Here is a 12,409-nt window from a genome sequence, read left to right on the forward strand (position 1 = left end):
AACTTTTAGCTCTCAGTTATATAAAACACACAGTATTCATAAAACAATAATAGCATTCTTTACACCATTTGTTTGATTGTTAGCTAAAGTTTTTGCTCCCTGCCTTCTAGGTAATTGCAACTACTACCAGACATGAGAGGAATGGAGGACTGCAACTTTCAACATGATTGTTTCCCTTCTCTTTATTCCCTTGTATATATTGTTACCACTTGGAATATATTTGTGAAAAGTATATTGCTGTAGTTCCTGGGGCAGTAGTGGATATTGGAGGGGAGAGTATTGATGAGTTGAGGAAGTTCAATAGTAGTTAGTAGATGTAGAATCTCTTCAGTGTATATGACTTGAATATTTACTTAAATTTTGGGATTGGAATAAGGGAAATTCAGGAAGAAGAAAACATTGCAGATTGAAATTGGGAGTGGTTGAAATGAACTTTTAAAAAGATTGATCAGCTTTAGCTTGGGAATACATATTCAGTGAAATTTTGGTGAAATCGTTTTGTGTGATGGCGCAGATAGCGGTGAATAAGTAAGGTTGTGATACTTCCTAAGCAGAGTATAATGATTAAGGCTGTTTGGTTATTTTGTATAACAGGGTTGAATCAAATCAGGAGGAAGATACCTACAACAACTATGGTGCTAGAGTGGAGTAATGCTGATACTCCTCCAATATATGAGGACTGATTTTGATTATCAACAAGAAACTTTGTTATATTTCAAAATCCAGGATAATTAGAAGGGGGAAAAATGATTTCATACTTTAGTTAATTTGGCTAGCTTGTAAGTCCTTACAGTGGTTACAAATTGCTTGTTGTTAAACTATGTGCTTGTTGTGGATATTAATGAGTAGAAATGCTCCCATAACTTAGGAAAAAGAATATTGTGATCAACATTAATTTTAAAAAAAAAATTTTTTTTTTTGATTTGATTAATGGATTTCTATCCACGCATATACATGAAAGAGTAAAAGTGGGGGGGGGGGATGACTTGGTGTTTGTAAATCTTCTCTACTTCCCCCTCTTCCTTTATTAATTAATATTAATTCTTAATCAGTACTTAAGGATCTGGGATTTCATACCCATTGCAATCCTATTCAGCCTTAGCACTACAATGTCATGAATTAGCTTCTTCATCTGGTTGTCATCTTGGAGATGATTTTTTTTTTCTTTGAACCTTTTTATTTTTAAAATACGTGCATACATAGTTTTCAACATTCACCCTTGCAAAACCTTGTGTTCCAAATTTTTTTCTCCCTCCCTTAGACAGCAAGTAATCCAATATATGTTAAATATGTGCAATTCTTGTATATATATTTCTACAATTATCATGCTGCATAAGAAAAATCGGATAAAAAAAGAAAACAACAACAAGCAAAGAATAACAAAAAAGGTGAAAATGCTATCTTGTGATTTACACTCAGTTCCCACAGTCCTCTCTCTGGGTGCAAATGACTCTTCATCCTAAGATCATTGGAACTGGCCTGAATCACCTTGCTGTTACATAAGAGCCACAATCATCAGAATTGATCATTGTATAATCTTGTTGTTGCCATATATAATGATCTCCTGGTTCTGCTTATTTCACTCAGCATCAGTTCATATAAGTTTCCCCAGGCCTCTCTGAAATCATCCTGCTGATCGTTTCTTATAGAACAATAATATTCCATAACATTCATAAACCATAATTTATTCAGCCATTCCTCAATTGATGGGCATCCACTTAGTTTCCATTTTCTTGCCACTACAAAAAGGGCTGCTTACAAACATTTTTGCACATGTGGGTCCTTTTCCCTCCTTTAAGATCTCTTTGGTATATAAGTCCATAGAGACACTGAAAGGTCAAAGGGTATGCATACTTTGATAGCCCTTTGGGCATAATTCCAGATTGTTCTCCAGAATAATTGGATCAGTTCACAACTCTGCCAACAATGTATTTGTGCCCCAGTTTCTCAGTCCCCTCCAATATTCATCATTATCTTTTCCTATCATCTTAAAACTATCTTGAGAGTGAGTAGTAGTACCTCAGAGTTGTTTTAATTTGCATTTCTCTGATCAATAGTGATTTAGAGTATTTTTTATATGACTAGAAATAACTTTAATTTGTCTGAAAATTGTCTGTTCATATCCTTTGACCATTTATCAATTGGAGAATGGCTTGTATTCTTAAAAATTTTGAATCAATTATATATTTTAGAAATGAGGCCTTTATCAGAATCTTGCTTGCATTGGTTTTGTTTGTACAAAAACTTTTTAACTTAATATAATCCTTTCAATATTAGGAAAACTATTAGCATAATTGACCAATAAGCAAAATAACAAAAACCATATGATCATCTCAATAGATGCAGAAAAAGCATTTGATAAAATCCAACATCCATTCCTAATAAAAACACTTGAGAGTATAGGAATAAATGGACTTTTCTTAAAATAGTCAGGAGCATATATTTAAAACCATCAGTAAGCATCATATGCAATGGGAAAAACTGGAATCTTTCCGGTAAGATCTGGGTAAACAAGGTTGCCCACTGTCACCATTATTATTCAATATTGTATTAGAAACACTAGCCTCGGCAATAGAGTCGAGAAAGAGATTAAAGGAATCAGAATAGGTAGTGAGGAAACCAAACTATCACTCTTTGCAGATGATATGATGGTATACTTAGTGAACCCCAGAGATTCTATGAAAAAGCTGTTAGAAATAATCCATAACTTTAAAAAGTTGCAGGTTATAAAATAAATCCCCATGAATCCTCAGCATTTTCATACATCACCAACAAAATCCAACAGCAAGAGATACAAAGAAATTCCATTCAGAATAACTGTCAACAGCATAAAATATTTGGGAATCTATCTACCAAAGGAAAGTCAGGAATTATATGAGCTAAATTACAAAAACTTTCCACACAAATAAAGTCAGACTTAAACAATTGGAAAAACATCAAGTGCTCCTGGATAGGATGAGCAAATATAATAAAGATGACAATACTCCCTAAACTAATCTATTTATTTAGTGCTATACCAATCAGACTTCCAAGAAAATATTTTAATGATCTAGAAAAAATAACAACAAAATTCATATGGAATAATAAAAGGTCAAGAATCTCAAAAAATTAATGAAAAAAAATCAAATGAAAGGTGGCCTAGCTGTACCTGATCTAAAACTATATTATAAAGCAGCAGTCACCAAAACCATTTTAGTATTGGCTAAGAAATAGATTAGTTGATCAGTGGAACAGGTTAGGTTCACAAGACAGAATAGTCAACTATAGCAATTTAGTGTTTGACAAACCCAAAGATCCTCACTTTTTGGGATAAGAATTCATTATTTGACAAAAACTGCTGGGATAACTGGAAATTAGTATGGCAGAAATTAGGCATGAACCCACACTTAACACACGTATACCAAGATAAGATCAAAATGGGTCCATGATTTAGACATAAAAGCAGATTATAAACAAATTGGAGGAACATAGGATAGTTTATCTCTCAGACTTGTGGAAGAGGAAGAAATTTGTGACTAAAGAGCGAACTAGAGACCATTATTGATCACAAAATAGAAAATTTTGATTACATCAAATTAAAAAGCTTCTGTACAAACAAAACTAATGTAAACAACATTAGAAGGGAAGCAACAAACTGGGAAAACATCTTCACAGTTAAAGGTTCTGATAAAGGCCTCATTTCCAAAATATATAGAGAGCTGACTCTAATTTATAAGAAACCAAGCCATTGTCCAATTGATAAATGGTCAAAGGATATGAACAGACAATTTTCAGATGATGAAATTGAAATCATTACCACTCATATGAAAGAGTGTTCCAAATCATTATTAATCAGAGAAATGCAAATTAAGACAACTCTGAGATACCACTACACACCTGTCAGATTGGCTAAGATGACAGGAAAAAATAATGATGAGTGTTGGAGGGATGCGGGAAAACTGGGACACTGATACATTGTTGGTGGAGCTGTGAACGAATCCAACCATTCTGGAGAGCAATCTGGAATTATGCCCAAAAAATTATCAAACTGTGCATACCCTTTGATCCAGCAATGTTTCTACTGGGCTTATACCCCAAGGAGATACTAAAGAAGGGAAAGGGAGCAGTATGTGCCAAAATGTTTGTGGCAGCCCTGTTTGTAGTGGCTAGAAGCTGGAAACTGAGTGGATGCCCATCAATTGGAGAATGGTTGGGTAAATTGTGGTATATGATGTTATGGAATATTATTGTTCTGTAAGAAATGACCAGCAGGATGAATACAGAGAGGCTTGGAGAGAATTACATGAACTGATGCTAAGTGAAATGAGCAGAACCAAGAGATCATTATATACATCAACAACGATACTGTATGAAGATGTAATCTGATGGAAGTGGATTTCTTTGACAAAGAGACCTAATTCAGTTTCAACTGATCAATGATGGACAGAAGCAGCTACACCCAAAGAAAAAACACTGGGAAATGAATGTAAACTGTTTGCATTTTTGTTTTTCTTCCGGGTTATTTTACCTTCTGAATCAATTCTCCCTGTGCAACAAGAAAACTGTTTGGATCTGCACACATACATTGTATCTAGGATATACTAGGACATATTCAACATATATAGGACTGCTTGCCATCTAGGAGAGGGGGTGGAGGGTGGGAGGGAAAAATCAGAACAGAAGTGAGTGCTAGGGATAATGTTGTAAAAAAAAAAAAAAAAAAAATTACCCTGGCATGGATTCTGTCAATAAAAAGTTATTATAATTAAAAAAAAAAAAAAAAAGAAAAGAAAAATAAATAAATAAATAAAACTTAATATAATCCTGCATTCAATACTTGAGTTCTTTTTTGGCCACAAATTCTTTTTTCCACAGATCTGAAAGGTAGACTATCCTTTGTTCTCCTAATTTGCTTACAATATCACTCTTTGTGATTAAATCATGAATCCATTTCAGCCTTATTTTAGTATAGGGTGTTAGTTATTGATCAGTGCCTAGTTTCTACCGTACTAATTTTTAATTTTACCAGCAATTTTTGTCAAATAGTGAGTTCTTATCCTAAAAGCTGGGGTCTTTGGCTTTATCAAGCTCTAGTCATTGACTATTGTGTCTTGTAAACCTAACCTATTCCATTGGTTTATTACTCTTTATTTCTTAACTAGTACTAAATGGTTTTGATGAGTGCTGCTTTATAATATAGTTTTAGATCTGTTACAACTAGGCCACCTTCATTTGCATTTTTTGGTTGATTCCCTTGAAATTTTTGACCTGTTGTTCTTCCTGTTGAACTTTGTTATTATTTTTTCTAGCTCTGTAAAGTAATTTCTTGGCAGTTTGATTGGTATGGCACTGAATAAGTAATTAATTTGGATAGAGTTGTCATTTTCATTATATTAATTTAGCCTACTCATGAGCACTTGATATTCTTCTAATTGTTTAGATCTGACTTTATGTGGAAAGTGGTTTGCAGTTGTGCTCATAGTTGCTGACTTTGTCTTGGCAGGAACAATCCCAAATAGTTTATATTATCTATAGTTATTTTAAATGGAATTCTCTTTGTATCTCTTGCTGCTGGATTTTGTTGGTGACATGTAGAAATACTGGTGATTTATGTGGATTTATTTTGTATTTATTTTGTATCTTGAAACTTTACTAAAGTTGTTAATTGTTTCTAGTAGTTTTTTAGTTTATTCTCTAGTATCTGGTGATGATCTTTAAACTGAGCTACGTTGAGCCTCCCTAAAGCCTATATCATCTTGTTCAATATTGTCAAGTTGAAGGCTTTGACAGTGAGAAGTTAAATGACTTGGGAGCCTTTTTAGCTGAGCAATGTCTGCTAAAACTTGGATTTCTGGCATAATATTATCCAGGAACTCAATCAACAGACTCACAGAATCACAAAATAGGAAAAAACTCAGTCAGTGTAGAAAGGACTTGGAAGAGCCCTGCAATTTAAACATTGTAAGCTAGAATCCTTTCTATGATGATAGCTACAAGAAGTTCCATTTTTTGCAAGCCTCTTTGTGCATTATTTTATTCAATTCTCACAGAACCTTATAAGGTAAATGCTGTTATACTCATTTTGCAGATGAGGACACTCAAGATGAGAGATTCCATTACACACCATGGTCACACAGCTAGCAAATGTCCAAAACAAGATTTGAATCAGGGTTTTCAGGACTTTTAATTCTTGCATGCTGTTACTTGAGTCTATGTGGAGAATATAGCATGTAGGGAGTTAAGATTTGAGACAGAAACTGATTAGGAAACAATTTCAGCAGTACAAGGGAAAAGTTATGAAGGACTGAAATAAGGTGTTTTGAGTGGGTAGGTTAGAGCTGTTGTGGAGATAGAAGTCTACTTACATGTGTGGGATTAAGTAAGAGGGAGACTCTGAAAATAATAACATTAAGGTTGTGAAACTGAGGAAATGGAAAAATGGATGACTTTTGGGGGTAGACATATTTAGTTTAGATGCTTACAAGATAAAAAGAACAAACCCAAGCCCAGTTTAAAATGTCCAGTAGTCAGTTGGTGATATGAGACTAGAGTCCTGGAGATATTAGGGCCATATGTAGAAATAGGAATCATCTACATGGAGATGAAAAAATCTGTGGGGACTGAGAGGTCAAGTGAGAAAATGTCGTGATTGAACAGAAGGAAGCAGTATACAATTACCGGAGACTTCATCTGGATGAAAAATCCTCAGATCAGGAGGTACATGAAAGCAGTGTTAGAAGAAAATTCAGCAGAGAAACTATCATGCTCCAGAAGTCTAGTAATTTACAAAAAATGAAAGGCATTTATTTAAGTGTCAGTAAACTTTTAAAATATTTTGATAACTTATTATATTTGATTTTCTTTTTAGTCCTGTGTGTTTATTTTATGCATTTAAAAACTTTATTTTAGGAAGGGGTCCATAATCTTCATCAGACTGCCAAAAAGAATTATTAACACAAAGATTTAATAACTCCTGGACTAGATGATATCCAAGGTTACTTCCAGGTCTAAATCCTTTGGCCTTAAATATGAAGTTTTTTTATTTCACTGTTTCACTCATTTCTGAATATCTCTTCTTCCTTTATTACCCAGGGAGTGATCCCTGAAAAAAAAAGTCTAAAAAGCAGTTCAATAAAACCAATCAAAACATGACCATTGTCTGATGAAATGTGCAAGATGAATATTTTTTCAACATAAGTAATTAAAGCTACTCCACTAAAATCCTCCTTTGATGTCTTCTCATGGCATGGAGATCTGTTCTCAAAAACTTTGGCACAAGATCTGGCAGGTTTTAGCAAGCTAAAGTCTTGAAGAATAGAGCCAGTGTAGTGATATAGGTTGTATGTCTGTTGTCAGAGGTCTGATTTAGCATATGGTTTAGAAAGACTCATTACAGTCTGCTACAGACAATGATGAATTTTTTGACCTGAACATCTCACAGGTAATAGAATGCTTTCTCTGGCATCTGAAGACTTTCAGTACCAGATCTCTGGCAGACTAGCAGTGTTATGAGGACTAGTCAAATGAAATCCTGAGCCTAATGTGGCCAAAAATTATTTCTAAAATGGTATGTCTGCTGAGGTGTAAAGGGAATTGATCTATAGTCACTGTTTTCCTGCATTAGTCATTCTTTACATTAGAATAACAGATTGAAATTCAAAGAGGAAGAAAATACTGAGCTGTCCTTGTACTTCTGAAAAATGTACCCAGGCTCTATTGATCAAAAAATGTTACAAAGAACCAGAAGTAGAGGCTGCAATTTCTGTGGAGAGGGTGGTGTGTATTCAATGATGTCCCCAAAGTCCTTGAGAAATAAGTATTGAATTGAGTAATATATAAATTTACATATTTTGAGATGTTCACCAACAGTTTTGTTCTCATAACCTGTTATCTTTATTATAGATAAATTTTGCATTAAAAAAATAGACAAGTTCATAATTCAATGAGGTATAGATATAAGTGATGATATTATCCATGAATGATAGCATAAATAAAATTCCTTGCTAGTAGTGACTTTTTTGCATGTACTCTTTTTGATTATCAGTTTGATCTCATCAAATTGTATTAAAGAATTTTTCAAAAGTCTAGACGTTAGGGGGTTTGGAAGGAATGTGTAAGAAGTTAGCATTATGTAATATTAAATTAATCTGAAAGATATTTATTCAGAACTTTTCAAGCTGTTTTAAAATTTGTAACCATCTCTAGGGTAGAGGGGGAGGAGAAAACAACACAAAAATTTATGGCAGTTTTATTACATATTTAAAAGGAATAGCAAGTGTATGTAATAAATTTGTGGTTTCATGTGTAAGCATTTTTTTTATTTTATAATTAAGGAAATGCTTGTTTTATTTCATAAATTTAAAAAATAAGCTTTTAAAAATTTTAGCTCTTTGAGAGTAGAGACTATTTGATTTTTGTCTATTTCTATTCTATTCTAACTCCTTAGCATAGTGTCAGAAATATGGTACTTAATGCATCGTTGATTGATTCTGCTAGCTGGCAGTAGTAGCAGTAGTGCAGTGATGTGGCAGAGGACAAAGTAAATAGAATGCTGGGTCTGAAATCTCGAATCTTCCTAAATACAAATTTGACCTTAGACACTTAATAGGTTTGCCTTGGGCAAAACACTTAACCCTATTTGCTTCACTTTACTCATTTGTAAAACAGGTAGGAAAAAAATGGCAGACCACTCCAATGTCTCTGCCCAAAAAGAGAGAGAGAGAGATCACGAAGAGGCACACATCAATGAAACAACTGAATAGGTTAGGTGCATTTTTTTAAAGTTTTACTGATGTTTTTTACATTACAAATTTTTACAAATTACTCTCAATTTTCCCAGGAATTTCTTGAAACAATATAAAATAATCAAGCAAAACTAATAATAGTGAATACAAAATTCTTCAACTGCAGTATCTCTCAAAAATGTTTCTTACTAATCACTTGTCCCTCCATATTTTAATTTTCTGGGAGGGAGGGTTAATAGACATCTTTTTTTCCTCCCTACCTCATGAGAAAAAGTGAAAAGAAATATAAATTGCTTATAACAAATATGCATAGTCAAACAAAACTAATTCCCTCATTGTTGTCTACAAATACACATCTCATTCTGCTTCCTAAATTCCTCTTTGGAGGTGCATAATATTCATCATTATTGTTCTTTTGAAATCTTGGATGATCATTGCATTGATTTTAGTATATACAACTTTCAGAATTCTTTGTCTTTATATTATTGTCATCATATAAATTATGTTGATTCTGCTTGTTTGATTTTTTTTTTTTTTAAAGATCTCAAGATTGTTTTTTAATACTGATGTTACTGTATAAATTGTTAATCTGTTTTTGGTTACTTTACAGCAGTTCACATAAAGTGAAATTTCCATGTCTCTGAGTTCATCAGTTTCCTCATTTCTTGGAGTCTTTTTAGCATAACTTAATCAGCAAGTCCTCAACTAATGTTCCTTATAGTTTCCGGTTTAGAACCTTTTCCTACTTTTGTTTTTTAATCAGCTTGTGGCATAGGCCTTACCAGAGGTATAACTGGATATGCTAAGCATTGAATAGTAATTTTGATTATAATAACAAATTGTCTTTCAAAATAATTGTACCCATTCATAGTTCTGCCAGCCATGTGTAAAATTACACCTACTTTCTCACAACTCCAGTATTTATCATTTTTCTTTTTTGTCAATTTGAGGGGTCAGAGGGAAAATATCAAAATTGCTTTAATTTGTATTTCTCTAATTTGTAGTGATTTAGAACATTTTTCTTATGACTTTAGATAAGACTGATTTCTTTTCTTAAACCATTTATCAACTGGGGAATGGTTTTTTCTGATAAATTTTAATTGGTTCTTTATATCTTAGAAATGAGTCCTTTATGACAGAAATTTTTTGCAAAGATTTTTTTCCCCCAGTTTACTGTTTTCCTTTTTATTCTTTATTGGATTTGATTGTATAAAACCATTTTATCTTAGGTGATCTTTTTTTTTTCCTTTTTTCTTTGTTGTTACCCCCTTTCCCCACCCTCTCTCCCCTAGATGACAAGTAATCCAATACATGTTAAACGTGATAGAAATATATGTTAAATCCAATATATGTATACATATTTATACAATTATCTTGCTACATAAGAAAAATCAAATCTAACAGGAAAAAAATGAGAAAGAAAATAAAATGGAAGCAAACAACAACAAAAAGTAAAAATGCTATGTTGTGAAACATACTTAGTTCCCACAGCCCTCTCTCTGTGTGTAGATGGCTCTCTTCATCACAAGATTATTGGAACTGGTTTGAATCATCTCATTGTTGAGGAGAACCACATCCATCTTCTTCCAATTCCAAATCTAAAATGCTGTAGGTTTTTTTTTTAATCCTACAATAATTTGTTTGAATATTTATATTGTTACAAATAAAATTTGGTAGGCACTTGTTCTTAAATAAGTTTGATACATAAAACCTTGTAACATTTTGTTATAATGTGTATTACTTGCTGTATTTGATGCCTTAATATGATTTATCCTGACCATTTTATAACTATAAACATTTTTCCAACCTATTTGCAGCCAAATGGACGAACTGTGCTTGAAGTGCCAGATGAAGAAGTAATTGTAGCTCCTCGAAGAGAAATGGCAAAACAACATCAGCAGCAGCAACAGCAGCAACAGCAACAACAACAACAACAGCAACAACAACAGCAGCAGCAGCAGCAGCAGCAGCAGCAGCAGCTAGATGGAGAAAAGAAAAATGAAAAGGTTAGTTGAAGTTAGAGAATTTCCTCCTCCTTCGGTTAATAGCTTATGCCTTCATAAATGAACAGCAGAATTTTTTCTGGGGGAAGGGGATGGTATCCTATTGTCCAGTACAAAATGTGAGCATCCTAGGCAACAAAGTACCTGTGTTTTTGAATTAATAAAACCTTCTTTAGTTTTGTCATTTTTAAAATTAGGGGTCTGGACTAGATAATCTCTTAAGGTCCTTTAGAACATTAATTTTATGATCCATGATTCATTGAATCAGTATTTTATTGTAATTAAGGCATAATCATCTATTTGTTTGACAAGATTTACTTTTAGTAAACAATCTATTTCCCCTTGTGGTATTCCAAAATTAACTCTCAGATTTGTAGCTAGAACAATTTGTTAAATAGTCAACTTTTAATTATTTCTCTCCAGAAATGCCAATAAGTGTGTTGAAAGCAATTACCACATCTTCAATTTCTCATCACTGTTTCTTGGATTTCTCTACAGAGTAAGATACCAACCAAAGCACTTATTTAATATACTCTGATATCTGCTATATCCTGGTAAACCAAAAAAAAAATTTTTTTAATGAAGGGGCCATATTGTCCCACAAGTCCACCTGTGTTCTGGGCACACATTATTAGTTAATGACACTTGCAATTACTTATAATTACTTTGGTCATTATGCCTCTTGATTTATGCTTTATATCCTGAGACATTCTGATTCATATGGGACAAAACTCCATTTTGGTTCAACATCTTTGCCTCTACTTTTTAGAAGTGTGGGGTTGGTATTATTACTTTGCACGTTGTAATTGTAAAAGTCTTGCTAATTATACTTGGTATTTGGAATCAAGTCACAGTAAAAGAGGACAAATCTGTTAAAGTTAACATTTGAATAGTTTGTTTTCATAGTTACAAAAGAGCTGCAAGGCATCTTAAGAAATCCAGCCCCTTCATTTTCACTGTAGGATTATTGAGAAACATAACTTTTGACACCCACACAATTGTTATTGGAGTCATTTGATATAAATATTACATTATATACTTTATAAAAAGAATTCTTTATATGATGAGTTGTAGTTTTGGAGCCATTAAATGGAAAATGTGGAACTGCTGTAGTCAAAAATCCCCAATGCTTTTTCAATACTAACCTGTCTGGCAGAGTTCACGTAGCTCCATTTACTTGATTGATAAGTTTTTCCAATTTCTTAATCGGTTAAAAATATTTATGAACATCTATTATGTGTGAGGAACTTTGCAGAATGCAAAAAGGGAATCCAAAGGAATTATACTTAAGTCAACTTGTCTCCCTGCAGTGATACTTTGAAGTATTTCATTTGCCTTTCACAGATTCTTTTCATGTACTCTTCACAAATTTTGGTTATTGATCTGCAAAATTGTCCTGCTAAGATTTTTGCTTTAGTGCAAGTATATTATATTTTGGAAACTTAATTGGATCTGCGGTCAAGAAGACCTGAGTTCAAATACAGCCTCAGACACTTAAGTAGTTATGTGACTGTGGGCAAGTCATTTTTTAAAAATAAGTTTTTATTTTTCTTTTCTATTTTTTACATAACCATAGTTATCCTAAGCATCCCTCCCCCTCTCTCTCCCAGCGTGCCATCATATATGATAAATAGTTTTTTTTTTTAAAGTAGAAAAGAATCAGCACAATTGATCAATACATTG

At 33.0% G+C, this 12,409-nt stretch overlaps 1 protein-coding gene across 4 annotated transcripts in view; it reads left to right on the forward strand.

Annotated features, from left to right (window-relative positions):
• Nucleotides 1-12,409, forward strand: part of MTDH (metadherin) — a 65,620-nt gene that overhangs the window by 11,533 nt on the left and 41,678 nt on the right. For all 4 annotated transcript variants that reach the window (XM_012541729.3, XM_031947019.1, XM_031947018.1 and 1 more), the window contains exon 2: nt 10,541-10,729. In XM_012541729.3, coding sequence (XP_012397183.3) covers nt 10,541-10,729 — 189 coding nt within the window. The remainder of the gene's footprint in view (nt 1-10,540; nt 10,730-12,409) is intronic.

Source organism: Sarcophilus harrisii, chromosome 1 (assembly GCF_902635505.1).
Source record: "Sarcophilus harrisii chromosome 1, mSarHar1.11, whole genome shotgun sequence".
Taxonomy (NCBI): domain Eukaryota; kingdom Metazoa; phylum Chordata; class Mammalia; order Dasyuromorphia; family Dasyuridae; genus Sarcophilus; species Sarcophilus harrisii.